The 22,496-nt window shown below is 39.9% G+C and overlaps 1 protein-coding gene across 1 annotated transcript in view; it reads right to left on the bottom strand.

The window, feature by feature from the left end:
* LOC145876259 (NLR family CARD domain-containing protein 3-like) overlaps positions 1 to 22,059 on the bottom strand; it is a 49,432-nt gene extending 27,373 nt beyond the window's left edge. The window contains exon 1 of the mRNA XM_082972056.1: positions 21,789 to 22,059. Coding sequence (XP_082828182.1) covers positions 21,789 to 22,059 — 271 coding nt within the window. The remainder of the gene's footprint in view (positions 1 to 21,788) is intronic.
* Between the last annotated feature and the right edge of the window lie 437 nt (positions 22,060 to 22,496).

Here is a 22,496-nt window from a genome sequence, read left to right as displayed (position 1 = left end):
GAGGTAATAATGAGACTATAAGGAGTACCAGTACTGAGTCAATGTGCAGGGGTACCAGGTAGTTGAGGTAATAATGAGACTATAAGGAGTACCAGTACTGAGTCAATGTGCAGGGGTACCAGGTAGTTGAGGTAATAATGAGACTATAAGGAGTACCAGTACTGAGTCAATGTGCAGGGGTACCAGGTAGTTGAGGTAATAATGAGGCTATAAGGAGTACCAGTACTGAGTCAATGTGCAGGGGTACCAGGTAGTTGAGGTAATAATGAGGCTATAAGGAGTACCAGTACTGAGTCAATGTGCAGGGGTACCAGGTAGTTGAGGTAATAATGAGACTATAAGGAGTACCAGTACTGAGTCAATGTGCAGGGGTACCAGGTAGTTGAGGTAATAATGAGACTATAAGGAGTACCAGTACTGAGTCAATGTCCAGGGGTACCAGGTAGTTGAGGTAATAATGAGACTATAAGGAGTACCAGTACTGAGTCAATGTGCAGGGGTACCAGGTAGTTGAGGTAATAATGAGACTATAAGGAGTACCAGTACTGAGTCAATGTGCAGGGGTACCAGGTAGTTGAGGTAATAATGAGACTATAAGGAGTACCAGTACTGAGTCAATGTGCAGGGGTACCAGGTAGTTGAGGTAATAAGGAGACTATAAGGAGTACCAGTACTGAGTCAATGTGCAGGGGTACCAGGTAGTTGAGGTAATAATGAGACTATAAGGAGTACCAGTACTGAGTCAATGTGCAGGGGTACCAGGTAGTTGAGGTAATAATGAGACTATAAGGAGTACCAGTACTGAGTCAATGTGCAGGGGTACCAGGTAGTTGAGGTAATAATGAGACTATAAGGAGTACCAGTACTGAGTCAATGTGCAGGGGTACCAGGTAGTTGAGGTAATAATGAGACTATAAGGAGTACCAGTACTGAGTCAATGTGCAGGGTACCAGGTAGTTGAGGTAATAATGAGACTATAAGGAGTACCAGTACTGAGTCAATGTGCAGGGGTACCAGGTAGTTGAGGTAATAATGAGACTATAAGGAGTACCAGTACTGAGTCAATGTGCAGGGGTACCAGGTAGTTGAGGTAATAATGAGACTATAAGGAGTACCCATACTGAGTCAATGTGCAGGGGTACCAGGTAGTTGAGGTAATAATGAGACTATAAGGAGTACCCATACTGAGTCAATGTGCAGGGGTACCAGGTAGTTGAGGTAATAATGAGACTATAAGGAGTACCCATACTGAGTCAATGTGCAGGGGTACCAGGTAGTTGAGGTAATAATGAGACTATAAGGAGTACCCATACTGAGTCAATGTGCAGGGGTACCAGGTAGTTGAGGTAATAATGAGACTATAAGGAGTACCAGTACTGAGTCAATGTGCAGGGGTACCAGGTAGTTGAGGTAATAATGAGACTATAAGGAGTACCAGTACTGAGTCAATGTGCAGGGGTACCAGGTAGTTGAGGTAATAATGAGACTATAAGGAGTACCAGTACTGAGTCAATGTGCAGGGGTACCAGGTAGTTGAGGTAATAATGAGACTATAAGGAGTACCAGTACTGAGTCAATGTGCAGGGGTACCAGGTAGTTGAGGTAATAATGAGGCTATAAGGAGTACCAGTACTGAGTCAATGTGCAGGGGTACCAGGTAGTTGAGGTAATAATGAGGCTATAAGGAGTACCAGTACTGAGTCAATGTGCAGGGGTACCAGGTAGTTGAGGTAATAATGAGACTATAAGGAGTACCAGTACTGAGTCAATGTGCAGGGGTACCAGGTAGTTGAGGTAATAATGAGACTATAAGGAGTACCAGTACTGAGTCAATGTGCAGGGGTACCAGGTAGTTGAGGTAATAATGAGACTATAAGGAGTACCAGTACTGAGTCAATGTGCAGGGGTACCAGGTAGTTGAGGTAATAATGAGACTATAAGGAGTACCAGTACTGAGTCAATGTGCAGGGGTACCAGGTAGTTGAGGTAATAATGAGACTATAAGGAGTACCAGTACTGAGTCAATGTGCAGGGGTACCAGGTAGTTGAGGTAATAACGAGACTATAAGGAGTACCCATACTGAGTCAATGTGCAGGGGTACCAGGTAGTTGAGGTAATAATGAGACTATAAGGAGTACCAGTACTGAGTCAATGTGCAGGGGTACCAGGTAGTTGAGGTAATAATGAGACTATAAGGAGTACCCATACTGAGTCAATGTGCAGGGGTACCAGGTAGTTGAGATAATAATGAGACTATAAGGAGTACCAGTACTGAGTCAATGTGCAGGGGTACCAGGTAGTTGAGGTAATAATGAGACTATAAGGAGTACCAGTACTGAGTCAATGTGCAGGGGTACCAGGTAGTTGAGGTAATAATGAGACTATAAGGAGTACCCATACTGAGTCAATGTGCAGGGGTATCAGGTAGTTGAGGTGTCCTCCTCCCAGAGTGCTAAGAACCTTGGCGTGACCCTGGACAACACCCTGTCGTTCTCCACTAACATCAAGGTGGTGACCCGATCCTGTAGGTTCATGCTCTACAACATTCGCAGAGTACGACCCTGCCTCACACAGGAAGCGGCGCAGGTCCTAATCCAGGCACTTGTCATCTCCCGCCTGGATTACTGCAACTCGCTGTTGGCTGGGCTCCCTGCCTGTGCCATTAAACCCCTACAACTCATCCTGACCGCCGCAGCCCGTCTGGTGTTCAACCTTCCCAAGTTCTCTCACGTCACCCCGCTCCTCCGCTCTCTCCACTGGCTTCCAGTTGAAGCTCGCATCCGCTACAAGACCATGGTGCTTGCCTACGGAGCTGTGAGGGGAACGGCACCTCCGTACCTTCAGGCTCTGATCAGGCCCTACACCCAAACAAGGGCACTGCATTCATCCACCTCTGGCCTGCTCGCCTCCCTACCTCTGAGGAAGCACAGTTCCCGCTCAGCCCAGTCAAAACTGTTCGCTGCTCTGGCACCCCAATGGTGGAACAAGATCCCTCACGACGCCAGGACAGCGGAGTCAATCACCACCTTCCGGAGACACCTGAAACCCCACCTCTTTAAGGAATACCTGGAATAGGATAAAGTAATCCTTCTAACCCCCCCCCCCCCTTAAAAAATTTAGATGCACTATTGTAAGTGGTTGTTCCACTGAATATTATAAGGTGAATGCACCAATTTGTAAGTCGCTCTGGATAAGAGTGTCTGCTAAATGACTTAAATGTAATGTAAATGTAATAATGAGACTATAAGGAGTACCAGTACTGAGTCAATGTGCAGGGGTACCAGGTAGTTGAGGTAATAATGAGACTATAAGGATTACCAGTACTGAGTCAAAGTGCAGGGGTACCAGGTAGTTGAGGTAATAATGAGACTATTAGGAGTACCAGTACTGAGTCAATGTGCAGGGGTACCATGTAGTTGAGGTAATAATGAGACTATTAGGAGTACCAGTACTGAGTCAATGTGCAGGGGTACCAGGTAGTTGAGCTAATAATGAGACTATAAGGAGTACCAGTACTGTATCAATGTGCAGGGGTACCAGGTAGTTGAGGTAATAATGAGACTATAAGGAGTACCAGTACTGAGTCAATGTGCAGGGGTACCAGGTAGTTGAGGAAAGTTGATGTAATATGTACATGTAAGTAGGGGTAAAAGTGACTAGGCAATCAGGATAGAGATTACATCTCCTCATCCAGGGAGAGTACACACACACACACACACACACACACACACACACACACACACACACACACACACACACACACACACACACACACACACACACACACACACACACACACACACACACACACACACACACACACACACAGGGAGGGAATGTTGTGTTTGTTTAATATTGTTTAAGGACTATGAAAATTGAAAAAAGAAATGTGAAAATGGGAGAGGAGAAATGACTAGAGACAGTGTTGTTTAACTCACTGACCATGACCCATGAGTTCTTCTTACCTTTGTTCAGTAGAAAAGTCTCCCTCTCTAAAGGATATAGGAGGTTCCATAGACTGGTCATTCTTCATGGACACACAGCTGGGTACAGGGGAGGCTGGTCTCTCCTGCTTTATTGGACTTCAACACAACAGAGACAAACATTACATCTCTCATCTACTCTGAGCTCAGATGGGGAAACAAGTGTTTCATTCCAAAACGCTATATATCCATTTTCAGAAATGTTGGGAAATGTAATTTTATTGTTTAAAGAAATTATTAAACCACTGCAAGGCTTTATAAAGGCTTCTAACGTTTGTAATTTCCACTTCAAAATGTCAGACTTGATTTGATGAAAAAAATGGATCATCAACTACAAAAAATGTCCCTTAATTTACAATCCACACGAACAAACACATTTGCTGCTGTTTTCCTGCTGTGAGAAACTGGGTCAAATTAAGAGATGGCATCTGTAAGTGCATTCATCTAAAGATATCTAGGTGAGACAACCACATATCACAGTCAGATATACAGGATACCAACATTCCATTCCTGTTAAACAATGGATATACAGCATTTAGCAACAAAACACATTTTCACACACACATCTAAAATCTAGAACAAAATAGTCAGCTCACCTCTTAGCTTTGGTATCATGTCCCCCAGAGACACTCATTTTAGAGGCAGGACCCCCCTCCTCTCTCTCCCCAGAGAGACTCATTTTAGAGGCAGGACCCCCCTCCTCTCTCTCCCCAGAGAGACTCATTTTAGAGGCAGGACCCCCCTCCTCTCTCTCCCCAGAGAGACTCATTTTAGAGACAGGACCCCTAAACAGAGATCCAACATGTTGGTTGTGGTTAACACAGTGACAACTAAACAGAGATCCAGCATGTTGGTTGTGGTTAACACAGTGACAACTAAACAGAGATCCAACATGTTGGTTGTGATTAACACAGTGACAACTAAACAGAGATCCAGCATGTTGGTTGTGATTAACACAGTAACAACTAATTATTGAATGTAAATTGTTCTCATTTATTCATTATCTCTTAGAAATAAAACATTTCCTAACAGACACATCCAAACAGTCAGGTGATTTAATGCATCACATGAACATGTAATCATGACTGATATTTGCCACCTCATCTCCATGTTTAGTGTCAATAATAATAATAATAATAATAATAATAATAATAACAATAATAATAATAATACTAATAATAGTAATAGTAATAATAATAATAATAATAATAATAATAACAATAATAATAATAATAATAATAACAATAATAATAATAATAATAATAATAATAATAATAACAATAATAATAATAATAACAATAATAATAATAATAATAATAATAACAATAATAATAATAATAACAATAATAATAATAATAATAATAATAACAATAATAATAATAATACTAATAATAGTAATAATAATAATAATAATAATAATAATAATAATAACAATAATAATAATAATAATAATAACAATAATAATAATAATAATAATAATAATAATAACAATAATAATAATAATAATAATAATAACAATAATAATAATAATAATAATAATAATAATAATAATAACAATAATAATAATAATAACAATAATAATAATAATAATAATAATAATAATAATCATAATAATAACAATAATAATAATAATGTGTCACTCTTCGTTAAGGCAGGGGTTCCCAGATGTGCTTGGTGACCCACCAACGGAGGTGTTTTTGAGTTGGGTTGAACGGTGAAAACCAAACCATCTGACATGGATAATCCTGTGTTCTGATGCTCTAACATGATAACAACATCAGTGGGGGCCTAATTGTCTAGCTTTTATTCAGCTGATTGAAAATTATCAAAGATTATATGCTATAATTGAAAAAGTCCATTATCTTTTCTACATACTTTCTATTTGGTTTTAGTCGTTTAATAAGTTAATACTGAAAATATTTGTTTTTGGCAATGTCATCCCTCGACCCACCTGTACCCCTGCCGTGATCCACAAGTGGTCCTGACAGAGTTCACATAGGCTACCAGTAGCAGGACTCATCACCTTCAAATCAGTTTCATTCTAAATAACTGAGCATGTAGCAATATTATCTAAACATTTCCTACAGAGACCATCAGGTCATCATCAATATAAAGGATATTATCTAAACATTTCCTACAGAGACCATCAGGTCATCATCAATATAAAGGATATTATCTAAACATTTCCTACAGAGACCATCAGGTCATCATCAATATAAAGGATATTATCTAAACATTTCCTACAGAGACCATCAGGTCATCATCAATATAAAGGATATTTAAAAACATTACCTACAGAGACCATCAGGTCATCATCAATATAAAGGATATTATCTAAACATTTCCTACAGAGACCATCAGGTCATCATCAATATAAAGGATATTATCTAAACATTACCTACAGAGACCATCAGGTCATCATCAATATAAAGGATATTATCTAAACATTACCTACAGAGACCATCAGGTCATCATCAATATAAAGGATATTATCTAAACATTTCCTACAGAGACCATCAGGTCATCATCAATATAAAGGATATTATCTAAACATTACCTACAGAGACCATCAGGTCATCATCAATATAAAGGATATTTAAAAACATTACCTACAGAGACCATCAGGTCATCATCAATATAAAGGATATTATCTAAACATTTCCTACAGAGACCATCAGGTCATCATCAATATAAAGGATATTATCTAAACATTACCTACAGAGACCATCAGGTCATCATCAATATAAAGGATATTATCTAAACATTTCCTACAGAGACCATCAGGTCATCATCAATATAAAGGATATTATCTAAACATTTCCTACAGAGACCATCAGGTCATCATCAATATAAAGGATATTATCTAAACATTTCCTACAGAGACCATCAGGTCATCATCAATATAAAGGATATTATCTAAACATTTCCTACAGAGACCATCAGGTCATCATCAATATAAAGGATATTATCTAAACATTTCCTACAGAGACCATCAGGTCATCAGCAATATAAAGGATCATATCTCAAGCCTACTCTCTCTATTGAATGTTTATATAAAGGATATTTAAAAACATAATAATTAGCCTAGACTTACCAGAGTCTGTCTGTCTTTCCTTCAAATCAACACAACACAGGAAATCAAATATTTTCTGATGCTCTTGCAGAGGAAGTAGTCTATATTACAGACTTCAAAATCCTTTTTATATTCATCTCAAATACACTACAAGTTTTAAATTCCCTACATGGCAGGAAAGTTCTCATGCAAAAGGTTATACAGTTCAGATCCTGTACAGAGTTTGTCTTTGGTTTCGGGAAGGCTGAAAGATAACATTGAAATCCCCCCAAGTATTGCAAACAGGATGTTAACTTAGTCACAAGGTTGCGCTAACTACAGTAGTGTTGCAAAATCCTTTACACCCCACTCTTCCCCATCAGTCTTAAGAACAAAACATGTGGTTTAATGTAGATACATTTAGATACAACAGAAACAATATGTGGTATTCTCAACTTCTCTTTTAACAGAACAGAGACATTTCAGAGGAGGCTGGTGGGAAGTGTTATAGGAGGACGGGTTCATTTTTATGGCTGAAATGGAATAAATAAATGAATTCCATTTATTCCATTCCAGTCTTTACACTGAGCCTGTCCTCATATTGCTCCTCCACCAGCCTCCTCTGGTTTGTATGTGAAAGTATGCAGGTATTCATGTTGTTGTGGAGGGAAATTATATTTAAACAAAATACTTTTAAAAGGTATAATGCAGCCGTAAAAATAAAATAAAATCAGACAGTAGAATCAGACCTGCTCCCTGACTTTTAACACTAGAATCAGTCCTATATGATAATATCAGTTTTTACCTTTATTTAACTAGGCAAATCAGTTGAGAAAAAATTCTTATTTTCAATGACGGCCTACGAACAGTGGGTTAACTGCCTTGTTCAGGGGCAGAACGACAGATTTTTACCTTCTCAGCTCAGGGATTCGATCCAGCAACGTTTCAAGTACTGGCTCAACACTCTAACCAGTTGGCTACCTGCCGCCTCTACACTCTAACCACTAGACTACCTGTCGCCTCTACACTCTAACCACTAGACTACCTGCCACCTCTACACTCTAACCACTAGGCTACCTGCCGCCCCTCCACTCTAACCACTAGGCTACCTGCCGTCCCTCCACTCTAACCACTAGGCTACCTGCCGCCTCCACACTCTAACCACTAGGCTACCTGCCGCCTCTCCACTCTAACCACTAGGCTACCTGCTGCCTCTACACTCTAACCACTAGGCTTCCTGCCGTCCCTCCACTCTAACCACTAGGCTACCTGCCGCCCCTCCACTCTAACCACTAGGCTACCTGCCGCCTCTCCACTCTAACCACTAGGCTAACTGCCGCCTCTACACTCTAACCACTAGGCTTCCTGCCGCCCCTCCACTCTAACCACTAGGCTACCTGCCGCCTCTACACTCTAACCACTAGGCTACCTGCCTCCCCTCCACTCTAACCACTAGGCTACCTGCCACCCCTCCACTCTAACCACTAGGCTACCTGCCGCCCCTCCACTCTAACCACTAGGCTACCTGCCGCCCCTCCACTCTAACCACTAGGCTACCTGCCACCCCTCCACTCTAACCACTAGGCTCCCTGCCCCCCCTCCACTCTAACCACTAGGCTACCTGCCTCCCCTCCACTCTAACCACTAGGCTACCTGCCCCCCCTCCACTCTAACCACTAGGCTACCTGCCGCCCCTCCACTCTAACCACTAGGCTCCCTGCCCCCCCTCCACTCTAACCACTAGGCTACCTGCCCCCCCTCCACTCTAACCACTAGGCTACCTGCCGCCTCTACACTCTAACCACTAGGCTACCTGCCGCCCCTCCACTCTAACCACTAGGCTACCTGCCGCCCCCAAATGAGGCCTAACTGAATGATAAGAAGGATGAAGGGGTTGATTTAATGTAGAAAGACAATAGTGTAATGATGAGTTTGTGTTATGCCTATTTATCAGCAGCAAATCATTTGACCACACCCCCTTGTGGGTTAATAATATTCTCTTTTATGTTTTACTTTCCACAAATAAACTGTTGTGGGTCTGTTTTATTGACTGTAACTCTAACACTAATCACATGTATTGTAAGGAAATGAACACATGCTATGAGTTACAGTAGGCCTTTAGAGTGATGTAAAACATGTCCTGGACTCTGTCCAAGTTGATGAGCGGGAAACAAACAATAGCAGTCAACCTTCACAGCCGGCCCATCGACACTACTCCTAAACTATACCACAACTAATTTCACACATGATAAGAGTTATCCTGATCAGCTGGCCCATCGACACTACTCCTAAACTGTACCAAAACTAATTTCACACATGATAAGAGTTATCCTGATCAGCTGGCCCATCGACACTACTCCTAAACTATACCAAAACTAATTTCACACATGATAAGAGTTATCCTGATCAGCTGGCCCATCGACACTACTCCTAAACTATACCAAAACTAATTTCACACATGATAAGAGTTATCCTGATCAGCTGGCCCATCGACACTACTCCTAAACTGTACCAAAACTAATTTCACACATGATAAGAGTTATCCTGATCAGCTGGCCCATCGACACTACTCCTAAACTGTACCAAAACTAATTTCACACATGATAAGAGTTATCCTGATCAGCTGGCCCATCGACACTACTCCTAAACTGTACCAAAACTAATTTCACACATGATAAGAGTTATCCTGATCAGCTGGCCCATCGAAACTATACCAAAACTAATTTCACACATGATAAGAGTTATCCTGATCAGCTGGCCCATCGACACTACTCCTAAACTGTACCAAAACTAATTTCACACATGATAAGAGTTATCCTGATCAGCTGGCCCATCGACACTACTCCTAAACTGTACCAAAACTAATTTTACACATGATAAGAGTTATCCTGATCAGCTGGCCCATCGACACTACTCCTAAACTGTACCAAAACTAATTTTACACATGATAAGAGTTATCTTGATCAGCTGGCCCATCGACAGTACTCCTAAACTGTACCAAAACTAATTTCACACATGATAAGAGTTATCCTGATCAGCCGGCCCATCGACACTACTCCTAAACTGTACCACAACTAATTTCACACATGATAAGAGTTATCCTGATCAGCCGGCCCATCGACACTACTCCTAAACTATACCAAAACTAATTTCACACATGATAAGAGTTATCCTGATCAGCTGGCCCATCGATACTACTCCTAAACTATACCAAAACTAATTTCACACATGATAAGAGTTATCCTGATCAGCTGGCCCATCGATACTACTCCTAAACTATACCAAAACTAATTTCACACATGATAAGAGTTATCCTGATCAGCTGGCCCATCGATACTACTCCTAAACTGTACCAAAACTAATTTCACACATGATAAGAGTTATCCTGATCAGCTGGCCCATCGATACTACTCCTAAACTATACCACAACTAATTTCACACATGATAAGAGTTATCCTGATCAGCTGGCCCATCGATACTACTCCTAAACTATACCAAAACTAATTTCACACATGATAAGAGTTATCCTGATCAGCTGGCCCATCGATACTACTCCTAAACTATACCAAAACTAATTTCACACATGATAAGTTATCCTGATCAGCTGGACCATCGACCCGCTGTGTTTTGGTCCCCCTTTTTCGATGTATGTGACAAAATGAGCATCTATTTACCAAATCCTCCTTCAGAGTCACATGCAGGTAAAACATTGTGATTTCTATATAGTACTGTATCTGAAAGAGCAGATTCTGCAGGTTAAACATTGTGATTTCTATATAGTACTGTATCTGAAAGAGCAGATTCTGTAGGTAAAACATTGTGTTTCTATATAATACTGTATCTGAAAGAGCAGATTCTGCAGGTTAAACATTGTGATTTCTATATAATACTGTATCTGAAAGAGCAGATTCTGCAGGTTAAACATTGTGTTTCTATATAGTACTGTATCTGAAAGAGCAGATTCTGCAGGTAAAACATTGTGATTTCTATATAGTACTGTATCTGAAAGAGCAGATTCTGCAGTTTCCTTGACACTTACCTTTATCAAATAACTCTCAACATTCAAGAGGTGCAGCTTTATTTCCAAAGTTCAATTTTTCTTCAACAATATCCGTGTTGTCCATGTTTTAATCACATGACCACTCCAGCAGCAGCATTAATCTGGCAACTACGCAAAAACTATTAACACAATCAAATTAAAATCTGCTATTCTGTCGTCAATGGATGAACGGCCAATAGAAACCAGATAGAAACTGATAGTGGTGCATGTGACCTCAGTTCTGGTTAGCCACAGATGTCCAAACCAACTTGCTCAAGGTCTTTCCATGTCTGGGGAAAGATGAAACCAGGCCAGCGGGTGACTGTCTGAGACTGTCTGAGACTGTGGTTTTGAGTCACGTGGAGCCTTACATGGGCAAAGGCAGAAATGTGACTGTGGACAGCTTCTTCACATCAGTTTCCCTGTCAGACAAGTCGATTGGGAAGAAGACTAGCAAGCTAGGAACAGTGAAAAAACTAAGTTGACTAGCCTAGCCAGGTCATTATAGTATATACAGTATCTCTACCATATACAGACACCAACTAGTATCCCCTTTATGATCTAGCCAGGTCATTATAGTATATACAGTATCTCTACCATATACAGACACCAACTACTATCCCCTTTATGATCTAGCCAGGTCATTACAGTATATACAGTATCTCTACCATATACAGATACCAACTAGTATCCCCTTTATGATCTAGCCAGCTCATTACAGTATATACAGTATCTCTACCATATACAGACACCAACTAGTATCCCCTTTATGATCTAGCCAGGTCATTACAGTATATACAGTATCTCTACCATATACAGACACCAACTAGTATCCCCTTTATGATCTAGCCAGGTCATTACAGTATATACAGTATCTCTACCATATACAGACACCAACTAGTATCCCCTTTATGATCTAGCCAGGTCATTACAGTATATACAGTATCTCTACTATATACAGACACCAACTAGTATCCCCTTTATGATCTAGCCAGGTCATTACAGTATATACAGTATCTCTACCATATACAGACACCAACTAGTATCCCCTTTATGATCTAGCCAGGTCATTATAGTATATACAGTATCTCTACCATATACAGACACCATCAAGTATCCCCTTTATGATCTAGCCAGCTCATTACAGTATATACAGTATCTCTACCATATACAGACACCAACTAGTATCCCCTTTATGATCTAGCCAGGTCATTACAGTATATACAGTATCTCTACCATATACAGACACCAACTAGTATCCCCTTTATGATCTAGCCAGGTCATTACAGTATATACAGTATCTCTACTATATACAGACACCAACTAGTATCCCCTTTATGATCTAGCCAGGTCATTACAGTATATACAGTATCTCTACCATATACAGACACCAACTAGTATCCCCTTTATGATCTAGCCAGGTCATTATAGTATATACAGTATCTCTACTATATACAGACACCAACTAGTATCCCCTTTATGATCTAGCCAGGTCATTACAGTATATACAGTATCTCTACCATATACAGACACCAACTAGTATCCCCTTTATGATCTAGCCAGGTCATTATAGTATATACAGTATCTCTACTATATACAGACACCAACTAGTATCCCCTTTATGATCTAGCCAGGTCATTATAGTATATACAGTATCTCTACTATATACAGACACCAACTAGTATCCCCTTTATGATCTAGCCAGGTCATTACAGTATATACAGTATCTCTACTATATACAGACACCAACTAGTATCCCCTTTATGATCTAGCCAGGCCATTACAGTATATACAGTATCTCTACCATATACAGACACCAACTAGTATCCCCTTTATGATCTAGCCAGGTCATTATAGTATATACAGTATCTCTACCATATACAGACACCAACTAGTATCCCCTTTATGATCTAGCCAGCTCATTATAGTATATACAGTGTCTCTACCATATACAGACACCAACTAGTATCCCCTTTATGATCTAGCCAGGTCATTACAGTATATACAGTATCTCTACTATATACAGACACCAACTAGTATCCCCTTTATGATCTAGCCAGGCCATTACAGTATATACAGTATCTCTACCATATACAGACACCAACTAGTATCCCCTTTATGATCTAGCCAGGTCATTACAGTATATACAGTATCTCTACTATATACAGACACCAACTAGTATCCCCTTTATGATCTAGCCAGGCCATTACAGTATATACAGTATCTCTACCATATACAGACACCAACTAGTATCCCCTTTATGATCTAGCCAGGTCATTATAGTATATACAGTATCTCTACCATATACAGACACCAACTAGTATCCCCTTTATGATCTAGCCAGCTCATTATAGTATATACAGTATCTCTACCATATACAGACACCAACTAGTATCCCCTTTATGATCTAGCCAGCTCATTATAGTATATACAGTATCTCTACCATATACAGACACCAACTAGTATCCCCTTTATGATCTAGCCAGCTCATTATAGTATATACAGTATCTCTACCATATACAGACACCAACTAGTATCCCCTTTATGATCTAGCCAGGCCATTACAGTATATACAGTATCTCTACCATATACAGACACCAACTAGTATCCCCTTTATGATCTAGCCAGGTCATTACAGTATATACAGTATCTCTACCATATACAGACACCAACTAGTATCCCCTTTATGATCTAGCCAGGTCATTATAGTGTATACAGTATCTCTACCATATACAGACACCAACTAGTATCCCCTTTATGATCTTGCCAGCTCATTACAGTATATACAGTATCTCTACCATATACAGACACCAACTAGTATCCCCTTTATGATCTAGCCAGGTCATTACAGTATATACAGTATCTCTACCATATACAGACACCAACTAGTATCCCCTTTATGATCTAGCCAGGTCATTACAGTATATACAGTATCTCTACTATATACAGACACCAACTAGTATCCCCTTTATGATCTAGCCAGGTCATTACAGTATATACAGTATCTCTACCATATACAGACACCAACTAGTATCCCCTTTATGATCTAGCCAGGTCATTATAGTATATACAGTATCTCTACTATATACAGACACCAACTAGTATCCCCTTTATGATCTAGCCAGGTCATTACAGTATATACAGTATCTCTACCATATACAGACACCAACTAGTATCCACTTTATGATCTAGCCAGGTCATTATAGTATATACAGTATCTCTACTATATACAGACACCAACTAGTATCCCCTTTATGATCTAGCCAGGTCATTATAGTATATACAGTATCTCTACTATATACAGACACCAACTAGTATCCCCTTTATGATCTAGCCAGGTCATTATAGTATATACAGTATCTCTACCATATACAGACACCAACTAGTATCCCCTTTATGATCTAGCCAGGTCATTACAGTATATACAGTATCTCTACCATATACAGACACCAACTAGTATCCCCTTTATGATCTAGCCAGGCCATTACAGTATATACAGTATCTCTACCATATACAGACACCAACTAGTATCCCCTTTATTATCTAGCCAGGTCATTACAGTATATAGAGTATCTCTACTATATACAGACACCAACTAGTATCCCCTTTATGATCTAGCCAGGCCATTACAGTATATACAGTATCTCTACCATATACAGACACCAACTAGTATCCCCTTTATGATCTAGCCAGCTCATTATAGTATATACAGTATCTCTACCATATACAGACACCAACTAGTATCCCCTTTATGATCTAGCCAGCTCATTATAGTATATACAGTATCTCTACCATATACAGACACCAACTAGTATCCCCTTTATGATCTAGCCAGCTCATTATAGTATATACAGTATCTCTACCATATACAGACACCAACTAGTATCCCCTTTATGATCTAGCCAGGTCATTACAGTATATACAGTATCTCTACCATATACAGACACCAACTAGTATCCCCTTTATGATCTAGCCAGCTCATTATAGTATATACAGTATCTCTACCATATACAGACACCAACTAGTATCCCCTTTATGATCTAGCCAGCTCATTATAGTATATACAGTATCTCTACCATATACAGACACCAACTAGTATCCCCTTTATGATCTAGCCAGCTCATTATAGTATATACAGTATCTCTACCATATACAGACACCAACTAGTATCCCCTTTATGATCTAGCCAGCTCATTATAGTATATACAGTATCTCTACCATATACAGACACCAACTAGTATCCCCTTTATGATCTAGCCAGGTCATTACAGTATATACAGTATCTCTACTATATACAGACACCAACTAGTATCCCCTTTATGATTTAGCCAGGCCATTACAGTATATACAGTATCTCTACCGTATACAGACACCAACTAGTATCCCCTTTATGATCTAGCCAGGTCATTATAGTATATACAGTATCTCTACCATATACAGACACCAACTAGTATCCCCTTTATGATCTAGCCAGCTCATTATAGTATATACAGTATCTCTACCATATACAGACACCAACTAGTATCCCCTTTATGATCTAGCCAGCTCATTATAGTATTTACAGTATCTCTACCATATACAGACACCAACTAGTATCCCCTTTATGATCTAGCCAGGTCATTACAGTATATACAGTATCTCTACCATATACAGACACCAACTAGTATCCCCTTTATGATCTAGCCAGGTCATTACAGTATATACAGTATCTCTACTATATACAGACACCAACTAGTATCCCCTTTATGATCTAGCCAGGTCATTATAGTATATACAGTATCTCTACCATATACAGACACCAACTAGTATCCCCTTTATGATCTAGCCAGGTCATTATAGTATATACAGTATCTCTACCATATACAGACACCAACTAGTATCCCCTTTATGATCTAGCCAGCTCATTACAGTATATACAGTATCTCTACCATATACAGACACCAACTAGTATCCCCTTTATGATCTAGCCAGGTCATTACAGTATATACAGTATCTCTACCATATACAGACACCAACTAGTATCCCCTTTATGATCTAGCCAGGTCATTACAGTATATACAGTATCTCTACCATATACAGACACCAACTAGTATCCCCTTTATGATCTAGCCAGGTCATTACAGTATATACAGTATCTCTACTATATACAGACACCAACTAGTATCCCCTTTATGATCTAGCCAGGTCATTACAGTATATACAGTATCTCTACCATATACAGACACCAACTAGTATCCCCTTTATGATCTAGCCAGGTCATTATAGTATATACAGTATCTCTACTATATACAGACACCAACTAGTAGCCCCTTTATGATCTAGCCAGGTCATTATAGTATATACAGTATCTCTACTATATACAGACACCAACTAGTATCCCCTTTATGATCTAGCCAGGTCATTATAGTATATACAGTATCTCTACCATATACAGACACCAACTAGTATCCCCTTTATGATCTAGCCAGGTCATTACAGTATATACAGTATCTCTACCATATACAGACACCAACTAGTATCCCCTTTATGATCTAGCCAGGCCATTACAGTATATACAGTATCTCTACCATATACAGACACCAACTAGTATCCCCTTTATGATCTAGCCAGGTCATTACAGTATATACAGTATCTCTACTATATACAGACACCAACTAGTATCCCCTTTATGATCTAGCCAGGCCATTACAGTATATACAGTATCTCTACCATATACAGACACCAACTAGTATCCCCTTTATGATCTAGCCAGGTCATTATAGTATATACAGTATCTCTACCATATACAGACACCAACTAGTATCCCCTTTATGATCTAGCCAGCTCATTATAGTATATACAGTATCTCTACCATATACAGACACCAACTAGTATCCCCTTTATGATCTAGCCAGGTCATTATAGTATATACAGTATCTCTACCATATACAGACACCAACTAGTATCCCCTTTATGATCTAGCCAGCTCATTATAGTATATACAGTATCTCTACCATATACAGACACCAACTAGTATCCCCTTTATGATCTAGCCAGCTCATTATAGTATATACAGTATCTCTACCATATACAGACACCAACTAGTATCCCCTTTATGATCTAGCCAGGCCATTACAGTATATACAGTATCTCTACCATATACAGACACCAACTAGTATCCCCTTTATGATCTAGCCAGGTCATTACAGTATATACAGTATCTCTACCATATACAGACACCAACTAGTATCCCCTTTATTATCTAGCCAGGTCATTACAGTATATACAGTATCTCTACCATATACAGACACCAACTAGTATCCCCTTTATGATCTAGCCAGGTCATTATAGTATATACAGTATCTCTACTATATACAGACACCAACTAGTATCCCCTTTATGATCTAGCCAGGTCATTACAGTATATACAGTATCTCTACCATATACAGACACCAACTAGTATCCCCTTTATGATCTAGCCAGGTCATTATAGTATATACAATATCTCTACTATATACAGACACCAACTAGTATCCCCTTTATGATCTAGCCAGGTCATTATAGTATATACAGTATCTCTACTATATACAGACACCAACTAGTATCCCCTTTATGATGTAGCCAGGTCATTATAGTATATACAGTATCTCTACCATATACAGACACCAACTAGCATCCCCTTTATGATCTAGCCAGGTCATTACAGTATATACAGTATCTCTACCATATACAGACACCAACTAGTATCCCCTTTATGATCTAGCCAGGCCATTACAGTATATACAGTATCTCTACCATATACAGACACCAACTAGTATCCCCTTTATGATCTAGCCAGGCCATTACAGTATATACAGTATCTCTACCATATACAGACACCAACTAGTATCCCCTTTATGATCTAGCCAGGTCATTACAGTATATACAGTATCTCTACCATATACAGACACCAACTAGTATCCCCTTTATTATCTAGCCAGCTCATTATAGTATATACAGTATCTCTACCATATACAGACACCAACTAGTATCCCCTTTATGATCTAGCCAGCTCATTATAGTATATACAGTATCTCTACCATATACAGACACCAACTAGTATCCCCTTTATGATCTAGCCAGCTCATTATAGTATATACAGTATCTCTACCATATACAGACACCAACTAGTATCCCCTTTATGATCTAGCCAGCTCATTATAGTATATACAGTATCTCTACCATATACAGACACCAACTAGTATCCCCTTTATGATCTAGCCAGGTCATTACAGTATATACAGTATCTCTACCATATACAGATACCAACTAGTATCCCCTTTATGATCTAGCCAGCTCATTATAGTATATACAGTATCTCTACCATATACAGACACCAACTAGTATCCCCTTTATGATCTAGCCAGCTCATTATAGTATATACAGTATCTCTACCATATACAGACACCAACTAGTATCCCCTTTATGATCTAGCCAGCTCATTATAGTATATACAGTATCTCTACCATATACAGACACCAACTACTATCCCCTTTATGATCTAGCCAGGTCATTACAGTATATACAGTATCTCTACCATATACAGACACCAACTAGTATCCCCTTTATGATCTAGCCAGGCCATTACAGTATATACAGTATCTCTACCATATACAGACACCAACAAGTATCCCCTTTATGATCTAGCCAGGTCATTACAGTATATACAGTATCTCTACCATATACAGACACCAACTAGTATCCCCTTTATTATCTAGCCAGGTCATTACAGTATATACAGTATCTCTACCATATACAGACACCAACTAGTATCCCCTTTATGATCTAGCCAGGTCATTACAGTATATACAGTATCTCTACCATATACAGACACCAACTAGTATCCCCTTTATGATCTAGCCAGCTCATTATAGTATATACAGTATCTCTACCATATACAGACACCAACTAGTATCCCCTTTATGATCTAGCCAGGTCATTACAGTATATACAGTATCTCTACCATATACAGACACCAACTAGTATCCCCTTTATGATCTAGCCAGGTCATTACTGTATATACAGTATCTCTACCATATACATACACCAACTAGTATCCCCTTTATGATCTAGCCAGGTCATTACAGTATATACAGTATCTCTACCATATACAGACACCAACTAGTATCCCCTTTATGATCTAGCCAGCTCATTATAGTATATACAGTATCTCTACTATATACAGACACCAACTAGTATCCCCTTTATGATCTAGCCAGGTCATTACAGTATATACAGTATCTCTACCATATACAGACACCAACTAGTATCCCCTTTATGATCTAGCCAGGTCATTACAGTATATACAGTATCTCTACCATATACAGACACCAACTAGTATCCCCTTTATGATCTAGCCAGTTCATTACAGTATATACAGTATCTCTACCATATACAGACACCAACTAGTATCCCCTTTATGATCTAGCCAGGTCATTACAGTATATACAGTATCTCTACCATATACAGACACCAACTAGTATCCCCTTTATGATCTAGCCAGGTCATTATAGTATATACAGTATCTCTACCATATACAGACACCAACTAGTATCCCCTTTATGATCTAGCCAGGTCATTACAGTATATACAGTATCTCTACCATATACAGACACCAACTAGTATCCCCTTTATGATCTAGCCAGCTCATTATAGTATATACAGTATCTCTACCATATACAGACACCAACTAGTATCCCCTTTATGATCTAGCCAGGTCATTACAGTATATACAGTATCTCTACCATATACAGACACCAACTAGTATCCCCTTTATGATCTAGCCAGGAAGCAGGTCCTGTTCTCCCTCTTCCCCCAGGCACCACATCTCCCTCGGGGGAGAAAGAAGCTACAGTCACCAAGCAGGCAGCAGGTCCTGTTCTCCCTCTTCCCCCAGGCACCACATCTCCCTCGGGGGAGAAAGAAGCTACAGTCACCAAGCAGGCAGCAGGTCCTGTTCTCTCTCTTCCCCCAGGCACCACATCTCCCTCGGGGGAGAAAGAAGCTACAGTCACCAAGCAGGCAGCAGGTCCTGCTCTCCCTTTTCCCCCAGGCACCACATCTCCCTCGGGGGAGAAAGAAGCTACAGTCACCAAGCAGGCAGCAGGTCCTGTTCTCCCTTTTCCCCCAGGCACCACATCTCCCTCGGGGGAGAAAAGAAGACACAATGTCAAGTCGGCAGGTGCACACCGAACAAGGCCAATGAAAACCGATTAGATTTGTTTGTGGACGCGAAGCATAAAGAGAAGATGGGATTGATTCACGTGTAAAGGTGCGGTACAATGTCTGATACAATCAACAAATTATTGTTTTAATATCTTGTCATCAATATATTTCCACAAATATGTATTTATGAAATTCATCTTTTACAATTGTTCCCTGGTGCTTTTGATTAGGAATACAGCAAATCGTTTCACCAGCGGACCTGGCTGGTTTTATTATTATTATAGATTTTTTTGTTTCTAATTTGTCAAAAGAAACTGTAACTGGACTTTATTAATTACTATAACTCCATTACTAATCGAATCTACAAATACAGTTGATCAAATGGATTACGCTGTAGTGTTTTATTGTCAGGGAAATAGGCTGTAGGACAATTTTATTTTCTACTTTGTAGAATTAACAATTGTTATTTTATTTATATATTTCCACTCATATTTCTTCATGTAATTTATCCTTTACAATAGTTTATACACTATGTATCAAGTGTTTATTTAACAAACCATGTTTTCACACCTTGCACCTTGCTGGTTGATATGCATCTGATGCTTATGCTAATGTGGACGCCTGGCAACTTTCTCTAGCGGGGACGTATATGCTGATAGACCAGGTGGTTCTAGTGTTAAGGACTGGTAGATGGGTGTTCTGATAGACCAGGTGGTTCTAGTGTTAAGGACTGGTAGATGGGTGTTCTGATAGACCAGGTGGTTCTAGTGTTAAGGACTGGTAGATGGGTGTTCTGATAGGCTGATAGACCAGGTGGTTCTAGTGTTAAGGACTGGTAGATGGGTGTTCTGATAGACTGATAGACCAGGTGGTTCTAGTGTTAAGGACTGGTAGATGGGTGTTCTGATAGGCTGATAGACCAGGTGGTTCTAGTGTTAATTAATGACTGGTAGATGGGTGTTCTGATAGGCTGATAGACCAGGTGGTTCTAGTGTTAAGGACTGGTAGATGGGTGTTCTGATGGGCTGATAGACCAGGTGGTTCTAGTGTTAAGGACTGGTAGATGGGTGTTCTGATAGGCTGATAGACCAGGTGGTTCTAGTGTTAAGGACTGGTAGATGGGTGTTCTGATAGGCTGATAGACCAGGTGGTTCTAGTGTTAAGGACTGGTAGATGGGTGTTCTGATGGGCTGATAGACCAGGTGGTTCTAGTGATAAGGACTGGTAGATGGGTGTTCTGATAGGCTGATAGACCAGGTGGTTCTAGTGTTACGGACTGGTAGATGGGTGTTCTGATAGGCTGATAGACCAGGTGGTTCTAGTGTTAATTAATGACTGGTAGATGGGTGTTCTGATAGGCTGATAGTCCAGGTGGTTCTAGTGTTAAGGACTGGTAGATGGGTGTTCTGATAGGCTGATAGACCAGGTGGTTCTAGTGTTAATTAATGACTGGTAGATGGGTGTTCTGATAGGCTGATAGACCAGGTGGTTCTAGTGTTAAGGACTGGTAGATGGGTGTTGACCATTCACTCATGCTGACCGGCTCCAGTACTTTGTTCTTGACTAAAGCCTCCAAGTCAGCCTCCACTTTTGGTCTGATAGCAGAAGCTACAGGTCCTGCTTTCAGAACCTTTGGTTTGCTGTCTGGCTTAATGCCAAGCTTCCCTGTGATGTCGTTCATACAACCCTGCTGTCCGTTAAATCCATCTGTTTCTTTAAGATGGCAGGTAGGTCTGTGTCTCCACGTGTCATTGTCTGCACTGATGGCCAGTCCAGTGTGATTATCTCCAACTATGAACATCCCAGTAGTGATGTATAGTCTCCTTTCAGGAGGTAGAGTGGCAGCTTTCAGTTTGTCTGTATACCTGAACTGTGACATCAGTGATGTCTCTCAAGGTGACAGATTCACCTGTGTAAGTCTTTAACACGAGGTGCGCTGGTTGAAGTGGAAGGTGTTTCAGTGTGATTTCCTGGTCTGATGAGTCACTCACCTCAGTGTTCTCTTACTCAATAGTGTGAACATGTTTCTTGTTTCCCGTTTTGCATTTTCTGTTCTCTTTTTGTTTCTAGAGGATTTGTCAAGTGTGTATTTTTTTACCACAGGCTGGACAATCCATGTCCTTACACCAGCATGTAGAATCCTGACATCCCTTTTTACCACAGGCTGGACAATCCATGTCCTTACACCAGCATGTAGAATCCTGACATCCCTTTTTACCACAGGCTGGACAATCCATG

Source organism: Salmo salar, unplaced genomic scaffold (assembly GCF_965601325.2).
Source record: "Salmo salar unplaced genomic scaffold, fSalSal1 ptg000536l, whole genome shotgun sequence".
Classification (NCBI taxonomy): Eukaryota; Metazoa; Chordata; class Actinopteri; order Salmoniformes; family Salmonidae; genus Salmo; species Salmo salar.
The sequence above is the reverse complement of the archived record's forward strand: the minus strand, read 5'-3'. Positions and strand labels throughout refer to the sequence as shown.